The sequence below is a fragment of the Paramormyrops kingsleyae genome, unplaced genomic scaffold (genome assembly GCF_048594095.1).
Source record: "Paramormyrops kingsleyae isolate MSU_618 unplaced genomic scaffold, PKINGS_0.4 ups186, whole genome shotgun sequence".
NCBI lineage: Eukaryota > Metazoa > Chordata > Actinopteri > Osteoglossiformes > Mormyridae > Paramormyrops > Paramormyrops kingsleyae.
Genome location: NW_027326124.1, coordinates 1 through 25,373, shown reverse-complemented (window position 1 = coordinate 25,373; position 25,373 = coordinate 1). Strand labels below are relative to the sequence as shown.

The 25,373-nt window shown below is 44.9% G+C and overlaps 2 protein-coding genes across 5 annotated transcripts; both read right to left on the bottom strand.

The window, feature by feature from the left end:
* Positions 1-493: 493 nt before the first annotated feature.
* On the bottom strand, positions 494-12,246 carry LOC140577526 (protein Jade-3-like). 4 transcript variants are annotated; one of them, XM_072708620.1, is made up of 13 exons: positions 12,039-12,246; positions 8,092-8,157; positions 7,491-7,549; positions 6,682-6,764; positions 6,422-6,579; positions 5,927-6,126; positions 4,985-5,196; positions 4,635-4,802; positions 4,406-4,522; positions 3,771-4,229; positions 3,547-3,664; positions 2,891-3,004; positions 494-2,773 (listed from the first exon to the last, which is right to left on the bottom strand). In XM_072708620.1, the coding sequence occupies exons 3-13, from the start codon at positions 7,537-7,539 to the stop codon at positions 2,250-2,252; spliced, it is 2,202 nt and encodes a 733-aa protein (XP_072564721.1). In that variant the 5' UTR covers positions 7,540-7,549; positions 8,092-8,157; positions 12,039-12,246; the 3' UTR covers positions 494-2,249. The 4 variants fall into 4 exon arrangements, with proteins under 4 accessions (XP_072564721.1, XP_072564719.1, XP_023679755.2 ...); XM_072708618.1 differs by having other exon boundaries at positions 494-3,004; XM_023823987.2 differs by having other exon boundaries at positions 494-3,004; positions 6,682-6,736.
* A 281-nt stretch (positions 12,247-12,527) lies between these two features.
* Positions 12,528-16,957, bottom strand: LOC140587361 (protein XRP2-like). Its single transcript, XM_072708621.1, has 5 exons — positions 16,709-16,957; positions 14,901-15,569; positions 13,767-13,881; positions 13,539-13,624; positions 12,528-13,430 (listed from the first exon to the last, which is right to left on the bottom strand). The coding sequence occupies exons 1-5, from the start codon at positions 16,832-16,834 to the stop codon at positions 13,347-13,349; spliced, it is 1,080 nt and encodes a 359-aa protein (XP_072564722.1). The 5' UTR covers positions 16,835-16,957; the 3' UTR covers positions 12,528-13,346.
* Positions 16,958-25,373: the final 8,416 nt, after the last annotated feature.

The following is a 25,373-nucleotide window of genomic DNA, read 5'->3' as shown; positions in this document are numbered from 1 at the left end:
TTGGTTTCAAAATTGCCTGTAGGGTGTGTGTGCACATCCAGCAATAGACTGGCATGCCATTCAAAGTAACACAGCCAATGGTGAAATCACTGGAAACTGCTGGAAAACAATGCTGGAAACTGAACCAGCAACCTTCCATTCACAGGCTCCTAAGCCAGAGCCACACACCACATATTTAAGCTACTCCCCCCTGCGGTGGGCCTGATGCCACCTGGGACAGACTGCAGGCTTATCAATACCCCACACTGGGCAAGTGGCTGGACGATGGAAGAAATTTAGGTTGTGTCACAATTTCCACCTTAAAAAAAAGTGAATTTTCTCAATACATGACCTCATATTTTCACGCCAACTGACACATCAATAGCTTTAACATTTCCTGTCATACACATATGGGTCTTCATGTACAAAGTAATTAGTCAAAATTCATTGTTATTTCAGTTAAAATCCATTAAAATCAAGAGGCAAAGCAGCAAAAGGAAATCACACAATAAACTGGGATGCATTTTTTAATTTAATGAAAACATTAAAAAGAAACAACACCTGAAAATTCAATACCACCTAATGCAGTAAACATGGTATAAAATTAGCACCCCTTTGGCTTTTGTCTGAGTGAAAGCCAAGACATCCCTCCAGGAATTCTTTACAGTGTTTTCAATAGTCTGAAAGATGACACAACTCAGTGATGCCTTTTAACAACAACATTTTATACAAGAAGTTCTCAATTATGCACAATAAGAGGTGGGGTGATACAGCACACAAGCAATACCCTGGACTGCAGGTGCCTGAAGTCACATACGCAAAGGAATGGCTGCTCTGTGACCGTCCAGCCTTTCCAAAACCTCAGCATGGAGTAGCTAGACCATTAACAGGCCCTTAAGTAAAGCTGCCAGCTTTAAGGGAGTACAGATTGGTCCACATTTCCACTGGTTCACTACAGCAAGGAGTGTCATACTGTATAATGAACTGATTACACGAGTACTTCCTAAACCTGCTGTTCCGTGCAAGAAACGCACAAGTTTTTGACATTTTCCATGATTATTTATTTGGCAGTAATGTGCATACACACTGCAGGGGTAGACTTCAGGGATGTACTGCAGTAATAATTTATAAAATCACTAATATTCTTTCACACAGCTTCACGCAAAATATTCCACCAGCAATTTCTAAATCCAGCAATTATCTTTGAAAAACACAATAGTCCTGATTGAGGGCTGTGTGCAGTTGGCTAATGTAATGATTTTTCTCCTAAATATATGCAAGTTGAAACCTGGATTTTCTTCATTTTCTAAAAGCAAAGAAACTTCAGTTTTAGAGTTTTACTTTGGATTGATCTGAAATTAACTATAATCATACATGTACTTAGTCACGTACACAAAATTTTGGTAATGCTTAAGATGTGTCATGTATAAAAAAATACTAACATAGGAGCATTCATCCTTACAGATTATGTGCTCACTGAGATTTTTTTTTTTTTTTGCACTGAACATAACGATTCTCACAGGGAGATACTGAACACAAAGATCCCATCTTTCCAAACCCCTGGTGGAAGAACTCAGGTATTTACACTTTCCCATAAAAGGGCAAAAAAGCACCAAGAAGAACCCCAAGCCAGGAGAGAGGAGTGTCATGGAAAGTAATGGCTTCAGTCTCTTATTAATGCCATGACACAAAACAGGTGTCTTAAGTCACCAAAATAGACTATTCTGCAAACACAGGGAAAGGGTGTGAATTAACATGTTAATTGACAAGGGCATTTTGTGTAGACCTCCTCTTCAGCTGCCAGGAGTAACTATTTCAAAACTATAAAATGTAGAGACTTTTCTTAAATATCCACAACAGTAGTTAAAAGGCTGTTCTACACACGCCCTACAGATATGCCACATGTGTCTTTAAATTAACTCAGTTTCAATAGCTAAAAATCCACTTGTGTAGCGTTAGGAAAGGCAGAAAGGGCAGACAGACATAAATACTTCAGTCTCTTCCTGGTTCAAAAAAAAGTAGTTTAGCTGGTCCAGACCATTCACTCTAGTGAATGTGGCCCTTGGGTTACAATGGCAGGAAGGAAGGGCAGGCATCTCCTGATCCTTTACGGAGCATCCGTGTTTAGGTTGGCGCTGCCGGGAAACCTTACATGATGAGCGATTCCTCCATGAAGGCACGGGACAACCCTGAACTTCATCCTGAGCCCAGAGGAGGAGATACCAGAACCAGGTCACGTTTAAAGAAAAAGAAAAAAAAAAGAGTTATGGTCAAGACCTCTGCACAGAGGTCCTGGAGCCCAATAAGAGTTTGCTCCTGCTGCTGCCTTTCCCACAGTCCTGATCCGGATATTCTTCCTCCAGGCCAAAACCCAGGTCTCGGACACGCCTCTTCCTCCCCTTGATTTCAGGCTCCGAGTCGCTGAGCTCCAGGTCGGGGCAGTACCCATCACTCTCCTGGCAGGGCGTACCTGGGTCTTTGGTGGAGGTATTCCAGGCTGCCGCTCCGCGGTCGTTTGTGGCTTCCGTCATGCCCTCCTTCAGCTGTCGGCTGGACTGCTCCACGGTGAAGTGGCCCAAACTGTCTGGCAGATACTCTTTGCCCGATATGCTGTCCCGGCTTCTGTGCTCATAGGGGCCTCTGAAGGAGCCCTTCACCGCCAGGTCCTCCACGACGCCGCTGAACTTGTGAAGCCGACGATGCTCACGCTCCTGCTTGCTGTGCCCATTGGATGAGTGGCCGTGGAGGATGGAGTGATGCCCCAGGGTCTTTCCTGGTGGCTTGGCGACTGGAACTGGTAGAAGGCCGTTGGTGAGGTGAGATGTCTGGTCTCGCCCCTTAACCTGTCCCACCTTGCCACTGCTGCCGTCGAACACGTCCCTGCCGTTATCCGGACACAAGGAAATATTACCTGACCTGAAGCTGGACTTCCCGTTTCCAAGAGCTTCTTTGGGCATCTTTAGCTTTAGCATTATCCTTGGTGGAGTACTGATGGTCTTCTCCAGTGACCGAGGGAGAGAAGTGCCTGAAAACAAAGCGAAGAACATTGAATTTCTAGAACAGACCATTACTAACCAGTTAGTTGAAAATATTTAAATAACACTTAAACCCACAAAGCATCTTTGCAGTACCATGTCTGTAATGTGAACAGAAAGACTGATGTTTGTAAAAATGGCAAGAAAAGTATTCCCTGCATAATTAGACAATGGCGAGTACAAAGTGAACATTGAGCCAGATCAGACAAGTCAGAATGTTTTAAGATCAAAGACACAAAAAAATCCAAGTTATTTTCCACGGATTTTGCAATAAGGCTGTTGATGTAGCCCTGACCTGATGAGTGCGAGCATCACTCATATCCATGGAAGGTTTCTACTGTCGAAGGTGGGATTTTGCAAATGAAGTGAGCATGAAACCTACCGATATTTTTGCTACATTTCAATGAATAATTTCAGTGTGGTTTTTTGAAAGAAAAAAAAAAATAGCAACAAGACATAAGTTTATACACAGAACAAGAAATAGCCTTTATTTTTGTGAAAAATAAGTTCTGAAGTGAAGGGGGCTGCATACCAACACATAGCTCCTCATCCATCAGCTGCACTTGCAGGTTGAAGACCTGCTCCTGGGCTTTGCTGTGGGACAACTTAAGCTTCTCCCTCCGGCTCACCATGTAACACAGGTTCCTCACCTGCAACACCAAGCGAAGCAGAAGGTCATGACACGGGGAGGAAGACTAACGGAGCGAAACACCAGAGGTCTCGTGCCCTTCTCTCTGGCTACGGAGCCTCACTCACTCGCTCCAGGTCCTGCCGCAGGTGCATGAACATGCGCATCCGTGTGTGCACGCTGTTCTCCTGGGGCTGCAGCAGCACGTTCTCCTCCTCCTCTTTGGGAGGAAGGAGGGCCTTATTGAAGCTGCTCTTGCGTTTGAGCTTCCAGTATTGAAAGATGAAGTCCAGGATGTGAGGCGGAAGCGTCATGTTCTGAGCCAGCTCCCTGGGATGCACCAGTGAGTAGAACTCCTCTTCCAGCTCCTGCAGCTTCCGTGCTCGCAGGCCCAGCTTCTCGGTCTCCGTGGGGGGCTTTTGGCGAGCGGGGCTGAGCCCCCCCTCCCCCGCCTTGGGCTTGCTGTGCTTCAGGCAGTAGGACTTGAACTTGACCTCGTCGCCTTCATCCAGGATGGTCTTCATATCCAGGTTGTGCTCGAAGGCACAGGTGACGTGGAACGGAACAGTGCAGCTCTTCACTGAGCACTATAAGGACAGAAGGTCACACTGATCAGAAACAGAGTAACAGTAGCTACATGCCTGAAATAAAAAACACAGTTCAAGATGTAGTACAGGACTAGATGACAGCTTTCTGTGATAAGATTAAGTTTGTTCGCTTAATGTGGCAGCAGGTCTACGCTGCTGGATGGGCTTCGGCCCACCTGGATGCACGCGCCCATCTTCAGCTTGCAGAGGCTGCAGATCAGCGACCAGCGGCTGGGCGGGATGTGTGACACTTTGGTGATTGGCTCCATCCTTTCCGGACAAGCAATGCTCACCTACAGCAGTGGTCGTGAGGGGGAAAGAAAAAAAAAAAAGAGTCACTTACAGTAATGCAGTCAGAAGAAACCTGGCACAGGGATAGACTTGGCATTTTGGCTCCCAGCTCACTTCGGGGATCCAGAGGGCACAGCTGACGTGCGCCCATTTGGTGCCCGCCCGGGTGGCCTTCATGGCGCCGCCCTTATTTGGGCAGAGCATGCACTGCGGGTCAATGCCCAGGACACAGGTCCTGCAGAGCCAGCAGCCATCTGGAACCTTTACGATGCCATAGCAGGCCTGCAGGGCAAAACAAGCCGGATTACACACCCGTCTCCATCTATCGACAGGCCTCTCACGGCCACTTCCTCTAAGCAATCGCTCACACTCCTCACTGAATTTTGTCCGACTAGTACAACGGCAGTGACCTTTACTGTCGGCGTGCCTGAATGGCGCGTGGCCAGTGCGTACTGGTTTCTTACTTGATGCACGCAGATGTTGCACTTGTCACAGAAGACCATGTCGTTGCCCTCCTCGCTCTCCGGCGAGCGACACACGTCGCAGACGACATCCTCGTCGTACTCGATGCCAAGACCTTCCTCCGTCTCGATGGCGTGATTCATGCAGTCGTGACACTGGCGCTCCAGAGCCTCCATGACGCGCTCCATGGTCAGCTCATCTAACTTATCTTCCCCTAATGAACACACACACACACGCACACACACACACACACACACGCACGCACGCACACACGCACGCAGCAGAGTGCATTGTTACTGCAAACACAGAGAGACACAGGACCACTCCAATCACAATCATACATATCATGGAAATCATATATATGATGTAACATATGTATGCATGTATGTATACACACACACACTTTAATACTTTATTGATTTCCATGGGGAAATTCTCTTTCCGCCTCCCCCAATTTGCTCTCTGTAGGTGAGAACAAGCAAGGGCAGCCACCTGTTGTGACTCCCAGGGAGTTGGGGGGGGGGGGGGGTAAGGGCATAAGGAGTCAGAGATGTGCTGAGGTTGGCCGTGAACTGGCATACAAAAACATTACCCACAAATTTATGTGAAGGCTTAAATATTCTGAGCAGGAGTAATTCTTCACATAACACCATTTAGTGTTTCATGCAGGTGACTTTGAGCCTGTGTCAGCAGTGAGCAAATTAACATGGTATCACGATTAGGGACTCGAAGCCTTTGAGGGTTCTTGCCCGTCAGATACATCATTCTGTGTGTGCAAATCGCGACATGGATTTTAAAAAGTGAAAAGGAGTCTCGAGGCAGCCCTCCCATGTCTTTAAGGAAGAAGTAGAAAACAACTTGCAAATAGATTTCTATCACGCTGGCCGAAACAAACACGGAAGCAGTATAGCAGCCCCGCCCACAAAGTCTGCCTGCCCCTTTACCCATCTCTGCCAGCTCCTGATTCAACTCCTGCAGCCAGAACAGGTCCATGTCGTCCAGGTCGTAGCGGCACATGGCCTCCGCCAGCTCCGGGACGCTGATGCAGCCCGGCTCCTGGGGCTCCTGGGGCTCCTGGCCGCAGCACTGGATGTACTTTTTCGGCCTGGAGAACAGGCTCTCTTTGGGCTCCTCCGCAACAATCCTGCACATGGGTCATGTGGGGGACACATCAGCAGTACTGAGGCTCTGTTTTCTCCATCGCCACAGACATCAGTGGGGCTTGCTTTAGCTTTAACCATATTGTTTTAGTTTGCACGTGCTAATTAAAAAAAAAATACTGTAAATTAACATAATTTAATTGTTAAATCTTGTTGTCTAGAAAAAGAAAAAAAAAAATCGCCCTGTACTGCTCATGGTGAATCCCGACAAACGACAGAAGGAAAACAATCAGCCCCGCAGGTTGTGTGAGTGAAATCGAATGGGAGGCGGACCCCCACCTGACTGAGGCTTGGGGCGTGGCGTCAGGACTGGCCGGAACCTGGACACCCTTCTCCCACTCTTGCCTCCAGGGGTCCGCCAGCAGGTAATACTCCTCCAGTGAGATGTGGTGGGAGTCAGGGAGCTTCATTGCACTGATCAGGTCTTTCCGGAAAACCTGCAACCCCGGAGACGTTACGTCAGGGAGGAGGCGCGCACAGGCGTCGGTCACCTCCGACAACGAGGAAGGCGAAAGTCAGGCTTGCGGAAATACTGATACCTCTGCCGGTTTCTTCGGCACGGAAATGGGGGTGCCGGCCTTCCCTCCATACTTACTGGAAGAGCAGAAAGAGGTTGAAGGACCTGAGATGGATATTAGGGAGACAGATAAGAGGAGCAGAAGTAAACGAATACTCCTAAAAATAGAGTATGACATTGGCAGCCACTCTAGTGATACTCCTCAACTTACAACACGTGGTAATTAATCATACTTACGGCCATTGTCTCCCTAACTTGTACATCAGCCTTAAATTATTTCAGTCATGACCATAAGCCGTCAGGTCTAATGTCAGCCACTTGCCTTGCAGTACAATAACATGGGTCCCTGCACTGCAGCACCAGATGACACAGTTCTTGGTAAATAATCTTTTGTTGCATTGTTCAGAGCTTGGGTGCTGCCATACTTATGCAAACAAACGTATCTGCAGTGCTTATTTCTCTGCTTGATTCTGGAACATGGCAGGCAAGACAAAATTCTTTTAGTACGTTTATACTTCAGTACTTGATAATGTCCGACTCGCAACCTGCTTTTCCGAGCCTAAGCTTGCAGAGTATCTTCTGTATGTTTTCCGCTGACTGCTCTCTCTTCTGGATATTCAGTCTGTTGCAAGTCATATTTGTGAAAGTAAACCTCAAGTGCGTTTTTTTTCTTTGGACTTAGGTACATTGTAGGCAGCACTGGCCATTGATTAAATACATGCTTGAACACAAAACAATCCAGTGCGAGTTTGAATACATACTATTTGGGAGACTGAGGTATTGAAAAGCACTGGGGGCAGATGAGGATGTAACTAGAAGGGTCACACTCACTCTCATTGTCGGAGCTGTCGCTGCTACTTGAAGACCCGTGGCGCTTCATCCTGCAGTTCCTGAAGCCGGGAGAAAAGGTCGTCAAGGCTGGAACGGGGGGCTCGTATTAGCCAGAGGCAGACATTTCAGGTCCAGAAATTGAAAATCCAAACCAGGATTTTGTTACAACCAACCAGTTGAGTACTCTGTGACTCTTTATGCTGAACTGGTTGGTTGAAACAAAATCCTGGTTTGGATTTGGAATAGCACCTCGATGACGGCAGTGCAGGGGGTTTTAAGCTTCCTCAAGCCAGGCATGAAATAAGAAGCCATATCAGTGAGGACCACCTAAGGACCGAAGGTTGGGGGGAAGTTTCCCCATAAATATTTTTTGCATTACATCAAGTGGATAGTAATTCTGACAGTTTCTGCAGTCTCCAAATTGAAAACTTCTACCATATAGGATTCATAAGAGAACAGCAATGCCAACTGTTTGTGGAAACAACCAGACATCTGTGACTAAAACATTACAAGAAGCCTCAGAGTGCTATACTGCAAGAATGTGGATATATTTCTGTAGCACAGGACTAGGAATAAAAGTTAAACAGACTTTTCGGCTTACCATACATCCCCAAAAGAAGAGCATGCTAGAGTATTCTTCCGTTTTCCTAAATCTCAAGACTCATCTCTGGGGAGGAAAAAACAGTATTTCAAAATGATGGATAAGTGAAATATGTATGGTATGGTATTATTAAAAACGTGGCATTCTTGGGGCTCCCAGGAATGCCTAGGAAGTTATATTAATAAATCCCAGGGTACTACATAGACAATTGATGTTTGTGAGGGCTGACTCCATAACTGGAGCCATTTATTCCATGCACAAAAGATTTCGGTGTCAATGTGCTAAGAGGCCGTGATGCTGAAGCTTAGAGACAGGCTTCCCACAGAAAGGGACAGAAAGTACTGACTGGCTGCTAATGAGCTCACTCCTAATTTTCTGCTCAGATAAATGAAGTGACGAAAAACAAAGTACTCCAGTCAAGATGGACAACCTCCACAGTCTGCTAGATACAACCTAAACACTGTAAATTTAGAAGAATAAGCCTAATTAAACTTAGCACACACTCTACGCTATAAAATATCTTGACAATTTTTATTTCCCCAATATTTCGTTTTCATAATATTCTATTTGCGTACTTTTTTTTGTCTGAGCTACATTTATTTCTTCTTTTGTACTTTATATTTGTTTGTCTTTACACACTGTGCTGCTGTATGCACAAGAATTTCCCCTTGGGATCAATAAAGTTTAACTTATCTAAATCTTATCTTATAAGGTGCTGGGTGTTACAGAGAACAGCTTCATGATCTCAAAGTTCCATGAAGAAGGGGAACCAGCAGAGAAGCTACGGAAGGCTCCTTTATAACCTTCCAGGCCAGATAGGACCTCATGTGCCAAATTTGGTAGAAGGTCTCCTAGGAGATGAGTACAATTCAAACTGAAAAATAAAGCCCTTTCATACACTAACAACATAAAGCTCACACTATATTAAAAACGTACTGTATATATGCATAAATCCTCCAGCATAAATTAGATTAGTCTCAGTAAAAGCTGTATGTATTTATGCTGTGTGTCACATTTTGTTCATATGCACCATTACACAGTAATGGTGTGTAGAACAGTGTGAAAAGAACTGCATTAACACCACGGATAACTTACTATTTCACTGGCTGTCCATCGAGTTCAATGGACCTCTGCAGCCAGTTCCGGAAACACTATTTCCTTTCAATGCCATCAACGACACGTTAACCGCATACAATCTATTTGTGTAATTGTTTGCACTTGTGTGACGATTGCCCTGCTTAAGCTGCAAGTGACAACCTCAACCCTGAATTTACACTAATAGCAAAGCTACATTAAACGTTATGCATGCAAGACACTTCTACTGAAATCATCGGTTTGCAGAAGTCAGTACAATATTTACTTTTGAAAATTAGACAACCAGACAATGTGAATTTACTCTTTTCCCATTTTAATAACTTGTTTTCCAGGGAAATCTTCACTGAAACATGCATTCTATATACAACGCCGTTAAAAAACTAAACAAAGAAGCAATGTGCTTCCACCTTGGAAAATATAAACCCAAACTGAAAGTGTGAATCACAAGATGCCAAAGAAACTCGATACGTTTTAACTATTTTGATGTTTCTGATTAAAGAATGTAACAACGTCCAGCCTTGGTGAACAGCAGTAGGACTAGATACGTGTCACAGAACAAAAACTCTAAGAGCAAAACCACACAGGACTTGGGGGAGCCGTTACCGCCCTGAGGTTTCGCTGCGGCTTTGTCTCTTGTAAAACACACAAAACTTTCACAACCCCTAAGAGAAAGGTGAACAGGGACACTTACTCTGCTGTTTTTGTTTCTTTCATCCAAATAAAATCGCCATAATCCAGAAATTTTGCAGATTCTTGCATAAGAACTGATAAATTTTCAGCCTGCGACCACAAAAAGTCAGGAAGCAGAGGCTGTAGCACGTGCAGAGAGAGTTTAACACAACAGCTCAGTACCACTTTCCCCCAAATGGTACCTGAAAATATCTGAGGGAAAATGAAACCTTTCAAATAATCCCAATTATATACAGCTTCAGCAAAACTCAACTATTCTGTGTATTGCTACTTAGCCAATCAGTGAACAAAGAAAGGCTTATCTCACCCTATCAATGTAACAAAATTATATTTTAAACCTTATAAGTACTGAAATGTAAACCTTAAAACGAATGTATGAATGAACCTGTACATTGTAAAAATATATATTTTAATTGAATATAGTGTGATGAAATCAGAGAAATCCATCATCCAAAGAACCTATCAGATGTGTCAAGTGACTTTTCACTGCTTTTCACTGATAAGTGTGAATAACAAAAGTGTGACTAGATGACTGCATAACTGAAGAAAGCTACACTGCAAGGCAACATCTCACCCAGCCAGCTACCCACCCGTGCTTCAGGTGACTGAAAACACATCTTATTTAAAATTAAATGGGTCTTTGGGAAGTCGAGCGCCCTGCTTCGGCTGTCATTCTGCTGTAATGAACGTTGAATCAGGAAGGTACCAAAGGGTGCGCGTCAGCCCTGAACTCCTGACTAGCTGTTTACGTCACATTTGTACAGAAATATCTTTATGATAGACAGGGGCGTACCAGGAAATTCTGGGCCCCCTGACAAAATGTCACCTTGAGTCGCCTGCCCAATCATACGCATGAGTTAATGCACTGAAGGGACCTTGCCATGTGCTGGGACTCCATGCCCCTCCGACACCCCCGAGAACAGTTTCTGTTACCAAATTACTTGTATGCAGGTTATTCACTGTACAGTGACCATTTTCAAGTTTATAGTTACATGGTAACTTTGTTACATCTCCCATAAGAAGTGACATTTCACAAGAGTTACTGCTGTTATTGATTGTGTGGCACTGCTTATGTCTGTGATACAAGTCATGCTGTAGATTTGCTTTGAGAAAGTTCACGCACAGACCGATGGTCCCAACGCTTCATCAAAGGCCAAACAATGACCACGTAACCGGGACACAGCAGAATGTAGGACAGAATACTTATCATCATGTTCCTACAATCTGCTGATTTGTGATAATAAAATAAGCGCAGTCGTCTTCCCAAACAGGGAACTACATTGGTATGGCATGGACAGCTGTGCATGACCATTAATCAGTCACAAAACGAACTAGACAATGACTCAAAAACGGGGTGGGGGGTATAAGATTTATCATTACAGGGCAAGAAAAAGATGTGTACAAAAATCGTTTTAAAAATATGCTATGGTGGCCAAATACAGATGAGTGTGCACACTTTTATTATGGATAAAATGGCTCGTGCTCACCTGTGCATTCAAATTAGAGTTCATTCAAGAATAATCAATGGCTTCACATCAGGGGGGTGATCAGAAATTACATTACTGCTGCAGTTTAAGCTGGCGCAGGAGGCTGGTGGTGTTTACTGGGGTATGCATGCACCCCCGAGGCAGACGTCCCGGCGGCAGCCCTGAACGCCCGTGTCTGAGGCTACAAAGAAACGGGCTGTCCGTGACCCCAGAACCAAGGCAACAGCGCCCCGGTCCGCGAACAAGCAGCCGGATTTATTCACGCTGCCGACATTTAGCGTCGGCCTTGGCGCCAAAAGGCCTTCGTGTATGAGAATGACCACGGCTGCTTCGAAAAAGAAAAACACTAATATGAAATATCATGTTAAAGCCCCGGGGTGACATTTACACTACTGTATACACCGAATGTAAGGTTATGGTTTGTTCTGGTGCTGTACAAAGCGGCAAGCCCACGAGAAGGCAGGGAGGCCCCGCCGGCCAGAGAAACCATCCAGGGACGGAGCTGAGTGGCAGAGCCAAGCAAACAATATTGTTCATTCATCGACCTTACCTTACATCATAAACGGCCGACGAATACTAATTAGGTGCCGTGCTGGCCGTTGTGCAATCTAAGACATATCTTCACCTACACACTAGTTAGGTTGAGGAGAGAGGCGCACGCTTTCTTTATTTTACCTTTCATTTCTGTTTCCTACCGCGGCAATTCCTCCTCCGCCATGGCACAGCAGCCCTATTGTGCCACCGGGGCCGCAGGGTCCTACACTCCGCCGGGTTCCCCTCCCCAGCCTTACCAAATCTTTTACTCTAATTATATATCGCTTTGTGAGGTTTGCTTTACTGTTTCAGTTCATGATGTGCTACCAGGCACGCAGGATCCTGGACCCAACATAGTTAATCTTTGGGGGTGGGGGGAAATACACCCATTTGTACTCTCGTGTACTCTGCATTATTTCTGATTTCTGATGTATACAGGCTTTATCATTATAGGATTACATGTGAGAGTGCGTGCCATGTGACGTACTAGTATCCCGGGGCTACCCGTGCCTCCTGCATCGTATAAGCTTTAATGAAAGAAAATGGATGGATGGATGAAAATGTTATAGTGAAGAATGGTGTTGGACGGAAGCATTTTGTATGGTATAGCTTGAAAAAAAATCAACAAACTTCACGGGACTCCATATATTTTAAAAAAACCAATTGAAATAAAATGTACATTCATTTTTTAATAAAATAAGCAGCAACATTCATGGTTTCTCTAAGCACATGTAAATGCTTTCTTACAATCCTGCCCGTGCAATACTTTTGTTTATAGCACTGGGACTTTTAGAGGTCAATGATCTATGGCTAGAGCAGTAAATATTTTGCTTTCAAAAAATAAAACCTTCTAAAAAAATAAAATAAAAATAAGGATGTATATAGGATCTTGAATCTTATATAGATACATATAAAAATAATTTATCTGATTATTCTTGCACCTACATATTCTATCCCATATTCCTCTACAAATGAGAAATAAAGCAATTTTAAATGTAATTATGTCACACTATGCAACAGAAAATATATGAGAGGTTCACAGCAAAATAAAAAAAAAAAAGATTTCCAAACAACACAGCAAGGAGTTATGTTAAAGAAAAGGCAATAATGCCAATGATAAAGTTGCTAATAAAAATACAGTATCGTGAGAAGTGACAGCCAATGCAGGTATAAAACTCCCTACATTCAGAAGGATGGGCATCACTTACAAATCCACGGACAAACCAGAGGCCTGCAGCATTTTATAACTCATGAAGCTGATACAAATATATCTCTACACATATTTTATATTGCAAACAGTTTCAAACTTCACATAGAATAAATCATTAAAAATATTAAAGCTTTAGATTTTGAGGCATAAACAGTTTAAAATTTACTAATGACATTCTTAAATGTCGTGATATGTTACGTGTAGAAATGGAATATCAAATATCTCCAAATACAGATATTTCAAAGTGCCCTTTCCTTGTCTTCGGAATTAAAGAAGTTGTCCACATCTTTTGAGGAGGAATCTTTGTTTTCTGAAACAAACACCTGAAAAAGACCAAAACTATGTATAAGGTTGTTGTACGGCAGACAGGAAGTGACAAAACCTGCCAACAGCACTGGTGCCCTTTGACCCAACCCATGATCTCCTTTTACCTTTGTCTCACTGAACACGTCCTCAGCAATGCAGCGACAGGCTTCAACCACACCATCTCCATTCAGTTCCAGAGCCACAACTGGGCCTACAAGGAATGACTTGCTTTAATTAACCATTAACAGTAGGTGTAATAAAAAATATTATTACATTTGCTAGCACATCAGCTTAAAATGGTGCATTGTTGTTTGCCATTACACGTTAATGCGTCATTTTATCTCAGGACATACCTTTAGCTATTAACTCTGTGAGATCTTCTGCATTGCTCTGAAATACCCTGCTGACATCTTCGGGGCGCATTGAAACCTCCTTTGTTTGGATGAGGGCGAAGCCCTTTCCAGTTGCCTGTAGTGAAAGGAGGATGTAACATGCTCAAAAACGTACGGTGACAAAAAAAAATATGAAAATTAGTCTTACCACAAATAAGGCATGTGTCATGATCACGTCATTCAGTAGAAATTATCATTAGTGACAACATAAAAATGTTTTCACTGGATAATCGGAAAAACTATTTCAGAAGTGCACCACCTACATTAACAAGCAGAACCAGATAAAAGGTTTATATGGACATGATCTTCTTAACCACTGTATTTTTCCATTAATGGCACAATTAACTCACCAAGCTGCCCTGCGTCTGATCAGTATGATATTAATTGACCTGCCTAAAAGTCCTAACCAGCTTCAGTCATAATGAAACCTGGAGGATACAGTAAGAACTTGCATCAAGCAGAAGTGAAAAAAGACATCATCAGTTCCTTATTATGGTTCTGTTTCCTTTATCAGGAAGTGAGTCAATGCACAAAAAAAACTGTTAATATAAACTATAGACTCCTGGTAATATATTTCCACCAGGGCATATAATTAGGCCCTTTCAGTGGAGACAAGTAATTTAAATGAATGACAAGTACAAAAAATGAAAAATGTGCATATTTACTTTGACCAAGTAGATACTAGGTAGCCATATAAATTCAATTGGCAGTTTAGATCTTTCACTTTTAGAATAGAATTGTGATACTTTATTAATTCCCATGGGAAAATTCTCTTTACTCTTTAGCCCATCTTGCCCTCCATGAGACACACATGCACGCAAGAACAAGCTTGGGGTGACAGCGAAGTTACAGGGCCAAGGGCATGTGGAGCCGTAGACGTCCTATCACAGGTAGAGACAACAGCCCACACAACCACACCTCTTCGAAAACAACATCAAAGGTTTCAGTTTCACAACTTTTCTTTCCAACTAATGTTCAAGAAAAATAGCTTGTGCATTTTATATAGGTTGTGCAAAGGAATGACTGCAAAGCACCATAATTACCAATGCAAAATGATAAGGACCACAGACTGAGAATCGCAGCTCGACCTCTCACCTCGTCTATGAGTTTGCGGGCATTGGCAGTGGAGTAATCCCCAGAAAAGAATACAAAAAGACAGGACTCCTCGTTGTTCTTCTGACGCAGACCATGGGTCATGGGTACGATGCTCCGACTGACGTCCGTCAAGATCCTTACAGACTTGAACTCAGAATCTGAGTCCGGCATTGGCACATAATCAAGAAGTACAGCATCTTCAGAAAGCAGACTCCAGTTGGCCTCACTGGAGGCTGGAGTCAGGTCCTGAACATTGCTCCAGTTGTTGTTGAAGATGCTCAGCTCAGCATCTTTAAAGTGGAAGGCCAGCTCAGGGTAATAGTACTGGTAGCAGCCAAACCTGAAGCCCGTGGAGGATTCGATGATGGGCTGAGTTGCGCAGTAAATGAAGACATCCATCTTTTTGCAGTCCTGTGCACGGAACTGCTGGCACGCCACCACACACTTAATGTCCTGGCAGCCGTGGAAGCTGACGCAGCCCTTCACCGGGCCCAGCACAATGCGGCAGTTTACACACTCCTCAATGTTTATGCTGGCTGAATGGTCAAATATGTATATATTGCAGTTCTCACAGTTCTGGATAACAAACTGCTGACCGTTGACTTTGCCAGGGAAACGGCCAATGGTGCCATCCTTCATTCCAGTCAGCGTATAGTCCTTAGGGTCCACCTAAGAATTGGGTGGGGGGGTAAAATTAGAATGGTGGCCAGTCGGGCCCAGTTAGTTTAGGTCATAAAGAATGCCAATTCCATGTAATTTAATATGCCTGATATGCAGTATAAAGACATTACAATCTTTACAAAAGCTAAAATGGTGAAATAATACTTAAACATGTCCAGAATAATGTTTAACATCTATTTAAATCCAATTAGTTACAATGGTCTCTGGCCTCTCCCAGGAACCACAGTGTGTTAAGAAGGTACACCCAGTGTGGCCAGACGTGTTCTCATTTTCACACACACAATTACGGTGAAGTAGTTATTTTTGGGGATTGAGAGTCAGCAGTTCATCTGAACAATGAGTCTTCTGACTGTGGGAGGAAGCTGAGGCATGCATGGGAAGCCCACAGAAAAGGGGAAGAACGGGCTTACTCCTTCATCAAAGTGTACGTAGTCCTCCGTCTGCTTTAAGTCTGACCCCAGAGGTCTAAGGTGACAGTTATCCTTCCTGAGACCCCATGATACTGTTCATTAAATACATCCAAACAAACTGTGCCTTTACAAAAACGATAAACTACAGTCCCATGAGGGTCCGGCTGTATCGCTGTTTCTGGCTGTTGGTGTAGATGTGAAGGTAGTGGTATAGCACGTCCTTTAAAACGATATCTATCTTTAAATACCTGCTTTAAACACGTAACATTACAACATTTTTACATCTATATATTTCACCACTACAGTCTAAAATATCCTGCACTTTATTAGCTTATGACTAACTGTTAGTTCTGAGGATCTCACCTACTTATAAATAGTTTTGGTCTAAGACACTTTTAACCAGTGGACCTTCATGACCTGCAAACAAGTCCTATGCAGGGCTGACACACACGCTTTCAGACGATCACGCTCACGCAAGAAATCTTACGGCAAATCTATATTATTACATTACAAACCCCAAATTAGCCACATCAGAAGCGTTGCGGCAGTTGGCAAACATTACAGACAATTTACAAGGTAATAAAACTGTTATATACGTGGAAATACGTGTGCAGACTCGTCTCGAATTGAAAATCTCACACCAGCTAGCTGACCAAAGCTGGCAACCCTGCCTATGTTTTGGATCGGAGCTTCTTTAAGCCTGAATAAAGCGTTTACCTTCTCCAGTGTGTCACCGCCGTTCTGCTGCTTATTTTTCTCAGCATTACCCCTGTCCAGACTTTCGGCAGTAGCCGGCATCTGCTCCAGCTCAAGTGTTTTCCGCTTGGAGAAAAAGCAACCCATCCTCGGCAGCCTTCACCCCTTAACTAAACTTAATCAGGTTTGTGGAGCTGTGTGACACATACGCCCTTCTCCTCGGCAGCGAAGCTGGCTGCATGCTCCGCGCGCACTTCCTGCTTCCTTGCCTACCGGTCAGTTACCAAGGAAACGCCCAAACCCGGTGCGCGCGCTCGGCGGGTCGCGCTAAACCTGGAGTCAGTCCGGACTCGGAGCAGCCTTCATGGGACGTGTTACCATCACACTCACACGCTAAGGGCAATTTAGTGACAGTAAATTAAGCTAAACCACATGCTTGTTTGTTTGTATTGACCGAGAAAGCACTGGCCCCCTGTACTTGGAAGCAGGGTTACTGGCTTATCGGGATAACTTGTCGGATTTATAAGGTAGTCTGGGCAAAATGTAAGTGAACGAATATGAAGTCCATTTGAACTGTGGTACCTTAAATCCGACAAGTTAACCCGATAAGCCAGTAACCCCGCTTCATAGTACAAGCCACAGGAAAATTTCAAACAAGAAACAAGAATTAGGGGCAAGAAAGAAACCCACAACTGTAAAGGTGTGAGACCACATACTGAAACAGTCTCATGTGGTTTTGTCTTGTCATGCAAATAGATTGATCTGGTAACGGTTTTATAATCTTTCACAATTCATTATATTCCCCAACGCTTTACACTTCTGCATTCTGAGAAAATGGCACATTATTGACTGGGATGGAGTATCTTTTCTATCTTTCTTTCTGTCTGTCTGACCATTATAGCAGGGGGCCCACTGAGAAATTTACCAAAGGGTCCCCTGCCAAGTGCCCCTTTTGATAACAAATCACAAAATTCACAACAATTTACGGAGTACAAACCCTTCCCTTTCTATCTTTCTATCTATCTATCTTTCTATCTATCTATCTATCTATCTATCTATCTATCTATCTATCTATCTATCTGTCTATCTGTCTGTCTGTCTGTATAAGCCAACTACTATAGTAGTCTACCTAAAAACACTGAACTTGAAAATTAAGTAAATGATCAAACTCAAAACTCAATGATAAATTTATTTACAATTTTTATTATTAGAAATAATAATTATTAAAAATGTACACCCCTGCATTGCTAATACCTGGATTTGACCTCCAAGCCTCTGTGTAGCTGGAATTTGTTAGACCTCCAGACATGCTTGTTACTCCACCAGTGCCAGAGTACGACAGGCAGGATGCAGACAGCCCAGAGTACGACAGGCAGCTGCACGGCAGGATGCAGACAGCCCAGAGTACGACAGGCAGCTGCACGGCGGGATGCAGACAGCCCAGAGTACGACAGGCAGCTGCACGGCGGGATGCAGACAGCCCAGAGTACGACAGGCAGCTGCACGGCGGGATGCAGACAGCCCAGAGTACGACAGGCAGCTGCACGGCGGGATGCAGACAGCCCAGAGTACGACAGGCAGCTGCACGGCGGGATGCAGACAGCCCAGAGTACGACAGGCAGCTGCACGGCGGGATGCAGACAGCCCAGAGTACGACAGGCAGCTGTACGGCGGGATGCAGACAGCCCAGAGTACGACAGGCAGCTGTACTGCGGGATGCAGACAGCCCAGAGTACGACAGGCAGCTGTACGGCGGGATGCAGACAGCCCAGAGTACGACAGGCAGCTGTACTGCGGGATGCAGACAGCCCAGAGTACGACAGGCAGCTGCACGGCGGGATGCAGACAGCCCAGAGTACGACAGGCAGCTGCACGGCGGGATGCAGACAGCCCAGAGTACGACAGGCAGCTGCACGGCGGGATGCAGACAGCCCAGAGTACGACAGGCAGCTGTACGGCGGGATGCAGACAGCCCAGAGTACGACAGGCAGCTGCATGGCAGGATGCAGACAGCCCAGAGTACGACAGGCAGCTGCACGGCGGGATGCAGACAGCCCAGAGTACGACAGGCAGCTGCATGGCAGGATGCAGACAGCCCAGAGTACGACAGGCAGCTGTACGGCGGGATGCAGACAGCCCAGAGTACGACAGGCAGCTGCATGGCAGGATGCAGACAGCCCAGAGTACGACAGGCAGCTGTACGGCGGGATGCAGACAGCCCAGAGTACGACAGGCAGCTGCATGGCAGGATGCAGACAGCCCAGAGTACGACAGGCAGCTGCACGGCGGGATGCAGACAGCCCAGAGTACGACAGGCAGCTGCACGGCGGGATGCAGACAGCCCAGAGTACGACAGGCAGCTGTACGGCGGGATGCAGACAGCCCAGAGTACGACAGGCAGCTGCATGGCAGGATGCAGACAGCCCAGAGTACGACAGGCAGCTGTACGGCGGGATGCAGACAGCCCAGAGTACGACAGGCAGCTGCATGGCAGGATGCAGACAGCCCAGAGTACGACAGGCAGCTGCACGGCGGGATGCAGACAGCCCAGAGTACGACAGGCAGCTGCACGGCGGGATGCAGACAGCCCAGAGTACGACAGGCAGCTGCACGGCGGGATGCAGACAGCCCAGAGTACGACAGGCAGCTGCACGGCGGGATGCAGACAGCCCAGAGTACGACAGGCAGCTGCACGGCGGGATGCAGACAGCCCAGAGTACGACAGGCAGCTGCACGGCGGGATGCAGACAGCCCAGAGTACGACAGGCAGCTGCACGGCGGGATGCAGACAGCCCAGAGTACGACAGGCAGCTGCACGGCGGGATGCAGACAGCCCAGAGTACGACAGGCAGCTGCACGGCGGGATGCAGACAGCCCAGAGTACGACAGGCAGCTGTACGGCGGGATGCAGACAGCCCAGAGTACGACAGATAGCTGTACGGCGGGATGCAGACAGCCCAGAGTACGACAGGCAGCTACATGGCAGGATGCAGACAGCCCAGAGTACGACAGGCAGCTGCATGGCGGGATGCAGACAGCCCAGAGTACGACAGGCAGCTGCACTGCGGGATGCAGACAGCCCAGAGTACGACAGGCAGCTGCACGGCGGGATGCAGACAGCCCAGAGTACGACAGGCAGCTGCATGGCAGGATGCAGACAGCCCAGAGTACGACAGGCAGCTGCACTGCGGGATGCAGACAGCCCAGAGTACGACAGGCAGGATGCAGACAGCCCAGAGTACGACAGGCAGCTGCACGGCGGGATGCAGACAGCCCAGAGTACGACAGGCAGCTACATGGCAGGATGCAGACAGCCCAGAGTACGACAGATAGCTGCACGGCAGGATGGAGACAGCCCAGAGTACGACAGGCAGCTGTACGGCGGGATGCAGACAGCCCAGACATCTTTCCGGTATCAGCTGACACATACGCCCTTCTCCTTGGCAGCGAAGCTGGCTGCATGCTCCGCGCGCACTTCCTGCTTCCTTGCCTACCGGTCAGTTACCAAGGAAACGCCCAAACCCGGTGCGCGCGCTCGGCGGGTCGTGCTGAACCTGGAGTCAGTCCAGACTCGGAGCAGCCTTCATGGGACGTGTTACCATCACACTCACACGCTAAGGGCAATTTAGTGACAGTAAATTAAGCTAAACCACATGCTTGTTTGTTTGTATTGACCGGGAAAGCACCGGCCCCCTGTACTAGGAAGCAGGGTTACTGGCTTATCGGGATAACTTGTTGGATTTAAGGTAGTCTGGGCAAAATGTAAGGGAACGAATATGAAGTCCATTTGAACTGTGGTACCTTAAATCCGACAAGTTACCCCAATAAGCCAGTAACCCTGGAACGTAACTTCCGCAATAGCCGTGGGATCACTGTAATGCTGTTCTGATAAAGAGAAAATTGATTATTTGACAGTTCCCTCTTGTCCAAGTGCAAATCTTAAAATTTAAGCTCCCAACTCCACTATAGTAAGGAACCTGCTTTGGCATCATCAAAGTAACGTGATATGTCGCAACATACTGTCCCATTCCTATTTATACCATTTTGAGCCCTTGCAGCCTCTCTCTCTCTCAATCACACACCTGCTTCAGGGCTTAGGCCTGAGGGTGCGAAATTGGAGAAGAATGACGTGTGACTGTTTAATATACACCTCACCATCCTTCAATTCTATTTTCATGTTTTTTTTTTATTCTTATATTATCTTCTCAAAAATTCCTCCAAGAAATCTTGATGCAGTTATTAAATATTAGCTGAAATTAACCATTTTTTCCTGCGTGTCCTTATAAAAGCCTCCGTCTTCTGTACTGTGAATTGGCTAAATTAATAAAGTCATCAATTAAACTAAATCAGAACGCTGCTTGATGTGCTCGAAAATATCCCTGTTTTACCTGGTCTTGGCAGCCCAGTGAACAGACCGGTGAGAGAGAGGGTTGGGGTGCAAGGAAGAGACTCTTTACCTGGGGGTGAGAGTGACGGGGGCAGAAATGAAAACGAGAGGCTCCAGCATGAACATGATCAGGAAATAGGCTACAATCTCAGTCATGTTGCATTACAAAAGAAAAGTAAGAAAAACTGTAAGGTTTGTACAAGAAAACACAGATTTGTATAATGACTGTGGACGATGAAACAGGGTGGTGCGGCGCAGTGGGTTTGGATGCTGTGTCTGTGAGTGGGGGGGTTGTTAGTTTGAATCCCTGGGTCGGCCAAGTGGAGTCACTGTTGAGCCCTTGAGCAAGATACTCAACACCCAATTCCTCTAGGGCAGCATTTCCCGACCTGGTCCTTAGGGACTCACAGTCAGTCCATGTTTTTGAAAAAATGTGGACTGTCTGGCAGGGAGCTGAGAGGGAGCTGAAATGTTCACTGTCTGTGAGTCAGGACCCTGCTGGGAGACACTGCTGTAGCACACTCAGTGTGAAAGCTTGCAGCCCCTCATTCAGATATCGGTACAGTCCAGGCAGTCCACATTTTTGCTCCCTTGCAGTGCCCTGCCAGACAGTCCACATTTTTGCTCCCTTGCAGTGCCCTGCCAGACAGTCCACATTTTTCCCTTGCAGTGCCCTGCCAGACAGTCCACATTTTTGCTCCCTCCCAGCTCCTGGTGGACTGTGGAGTGGGTTGGGGAACATCAGTCTAGTGTATAAGAACATGAATGTGACAGTTCGAGTCCCAGGAGGGACTTTTGACCAAGGTGCCTAACCTGAACCAGTGTAGTAAAAGACTCAGCTAAAGTAAATGTATGAAACTGTAAATTCCTTTGGAGGAAATCATCAGCTAAGCAGCAGGTTTACATACCTGCAATATGATCAGGCATTTGGCTGCTAACTCACTTCATCAGTTTTATTACATGACGTGTTTTTTTTCATCATGTAAATACTTTCCAGCATCTTCTTTTAAAAATGCGATGCAGAACATCAGATTATTTTTTAGCAAAGCACTTCTGAAAACATTCCTTTCAGATGCTGCTGGAAAGAAAATTGTATTAATTGCAGTTTTATTCAGAATCTTAGAACATAATTCCTGAAGCACAGAGACAGGTTCTTAATTCTTTAAGTACTGTTTTGCTTTTTTTTTTCCTTTATAACGTGTCTAAAATAAATGTTTGCAAATCGAATATCATCAACTATTAATTATTAACTAATGCCACACTCAATACAGGCTTGTGCTTTTTACAAGTCATTTTTGACCTTTCTTTCTCGATCTGAACCACTACTAGCTTTGGTGTGGTATTAAAACCTATGTCACCCTTGGAAATTTCTGTGCCTCTGCAGCATGAAAGACAGAGAGAGGAGCTGAAATGTTTACTTACGGTATGCAAGTGATGAAAGAGGCAATCGGGAGCCGGCGGGACGCAGGTTGATGTTCACTGGCTGCACTCTTCCTGTGTGCTGCTTCGCCTCAGCTGGTCTTCGGTGTATATTCCCCAGGATGGCTGATGGGATGGATCTGCATTAATTTGTGTTCCCTGCAGCAGCAGCTGCTCATAGAGGATGATACAGAGGAGCACGAGTGAGCATAGTCCCTCATTCTTCTCCTCATTCAGGAGAAAAGGGAGTGAATTAAATCAGCCTGAGCTCGGAGCTCAGCCCTCTCTGCCTTTCCTCCACCTACCTGTTCATCTGTTATCTGACAGGTTCCCAGCAGACACTAATCTGTGACTGACAGCATCAACTGTCCTCAGAGGCAACACAGTGACATGGAGGATGCTATTCAAAGCATTATATAGTGCAGTGAATGACAGCTGACAGTCTAATGAACAAGGTTCACGCCTCTTATAATTCTTTACCATTTAGGTCTTATTGGTCTAAAACCAATAAGATCTGTTGTTTTAGGAAGACAAATGTGTTATGTTTGTCCTGGTGGAAAGTTTTTTTAAAAAAGACCTCATCTTATGGGTCATGAAGTATGCACTTTGATCTGCATCTATGTTTCTGCTTTGCCATTCTGTGATGATAATGTCCATTGCTCTAGCTAATTATTTTTGATGATATAGCTAAATAAATTATGCAAACAGTCCCCGAAGTAGATAAATAAAATCAATGATAAGTGTTGTAATTCAGTATAAATGTTATACAGTGGTACCTCTGTATACGTTCTTAATCCGTTCTAGATCCTTGCACTTATACCAAACAGGATGTATACCAAACCTAAATTTTCCCATAAGAAATAAAGGGGAAATGATCAATCTGTTCCCATGAAAAAAAATCCTATTGTTATTGCCATATTATACATCAGTGGGGTTGTATAAAATAATTTAAACACTGCTTAATACTAAAATACATAAATACAAATTTCACTCGCTTAGCAACGTTAGCCGATTTAATAACGTCTTTGTTTTTCACAATTGTAGATACCGTCGTTCTCGGCATACAGTATGTAGCAGCCAATTACCGGATACGCATGCCACCTTCATACTTATCAGCAATCTCTTTTTTCACCTCCATGGTGATCCTAACCATTTTCGTCGTTGCTTGACTCTTCTCATTAACTTTCTTAGAACGCATGGTTAATGATTTTACTAAATATTTACGCAAAAAAACACAAAAATCACGTGAAAATTCTCTGAGAGTTATGGCACGGGTTGTTCACTGAATGGAAGCAACTGGCGTACTGACGCTCATGGGCCGTCATGGCTTTGTCTCGAGAGGTAAACAAGGGTAGCGCGTGGTGTCCTGACTCATTTTGACCCATAGAAGTTCTAGCACACGAGTCATATTCCAAATAAAGGTCTTATACCAAGCAAAATGTTTCACATCCAAACAGGATGTATACCAAGTTGGACTTATTCCAAAGTGGACGTATACCGAGGTACCACTGTATATCTAAGAGGGTATACAGTAGCTGAACTGCAGTGCCAAGGAAGGAGTACAAGTCACAACTTAACTAGTGTTGTGTGTTAGAGAACACCAAGTTTAAATAGTTAATAGCATGAAATTAAGCTTTATTTGCTATTGGTAAAGGGTCTCCTTCCCTTTAAGACATACAGCTTATGCAGATGGGTGCAAAGCCTGTGTTCCAAGGGTCAGGTCGTTTATCCAGGACCCCTGCAGCATTTCACAGGGTTAAGAGCCTTGATCAAGGGCCCAAAGACATTTCACTATTTGCCAAGGACAGGACTCAAACCAACGACCTTCGGACCATGGGCATAGAGAGCATAATCACACAAAGGCAAAAATTTGTAAGCTGTATAAGTGTCACAAGTGCTGCAATGCCCTGGAGATTGTTAACATTGTTTGGTCCTGGTTCACATTATGATCCTGTACTGAAGTGGATATGGAGGATGGATCGATGGTTAGTTGTAGTTGCTGTAGTATCTCATGGTCATAGTAGCCTGCATGCCCTGCTTACATCATTAGTGAAATCTTTGGGCTCATGCTGAGGAACAGCTGCTCCAGGCCCTCACATCTCTACAGAAAGATGATGGAGCTGATGCTGGTGATGCTGGCCTTGTGCAGGACAGGGGTGGATGTCTGTAACTTTGACCTCAGCTCATAACTACCATATCTTTTTTATTTGGCTGGGAAGTTCGTTCTTGTTCTAGGTACTGAAGCTAGATCTTTTTGTATTTGTTAGTTGATGTGCTCAGAGCATCTGTTTTTGGGTATATTAAACCACAACACGATTTCTACAATGCAATAACTTTGTGTTTCTTCTCCTCTCAGTGAAGTGAGATAAATTTAAAATTACGTTACTTTCTAACAATAAATCTCCAGGACAGGTGTTTTTTCCTTTATGAGTGGCAGGACAGGATATTTTAGTTTAGGAATAAAAGGAAAGTTAAAAAAACATTATAATAAGTTATAAAATTGTTAGCCTTTGTTTGTATGTGAGGATCACGTTTGTGTTTGACTGCAAACTCTGTAGTGTGGAAATTCAATTATCAAAATGAACAACAGAATTAGTCAAATCTGTACAGATATTCTACATATATGCAGAGGTGCATGGGGATGATAAAAGCAGATATAAGGAAGCATGCTTTAATATTATGTTACTGTAATCTCATCCTCTTTTATTCTGCCTGTCAAATGCTGATTCTCCTCAGCGCTTTGCTATTTCCTTCTATTTTGGTCGCTGATGAGCTGGAGAAGGTTTCTGTCAGCCATTCTTCTTTCCGTCAACCTTTTCTGGCCCCACACTGCGATTACATCATCTCTCAGCAGCGTTGTCATTGCAGTTATTTTGGTTT

Bases quoted from the DNA above. Each gene is read 5' to 3' on its own strand.
- LOC140577526 (XM_072708618.1), bottom strand. From the start codon at position 7,539: ATGAAGCGCCACGGGTCTTCAAGTAGCAGCGACAGCTCCGACAATGAG. The intron at 5,197-5,926 runs GTAAAGGGGCAG...TGTGTTCATTAG, and splicing joins TCAGGAGCTGGCAGAGATGG to GGGAAGATAAGTTAGATGAG. The intron at 4,523-4,634 runs GTGAGCTGGGAG...CCACTGCTGTAG, and splicing joins GTGCCCTCTGGATCCCCGAA to GTGAGCATTGCTTGTCCGGA.
- LOC140587361 (XM_072708621.1), bottom strand. From the start codon at position 16,834: ATGGGTTGCTTTTTCTCCAAGCGGAAAACACTTGAGCTGGAGCAGATG. The intron at 13,882-14,900 runs GTGAGAGGTCGA...CTTTCACTACAG, and splicing joins CCCGCAAACTCATAGACGAG to GCAACTGGAAAGGGCTTCGC. The intron at 13,431-13,538 runs GTAAAAGGAGAT...GGTCTTTTTCAG, and splicing joins ACGTGTTCAGTGAGACAAAG to GTGTTTGTTTCAGAAAACAA.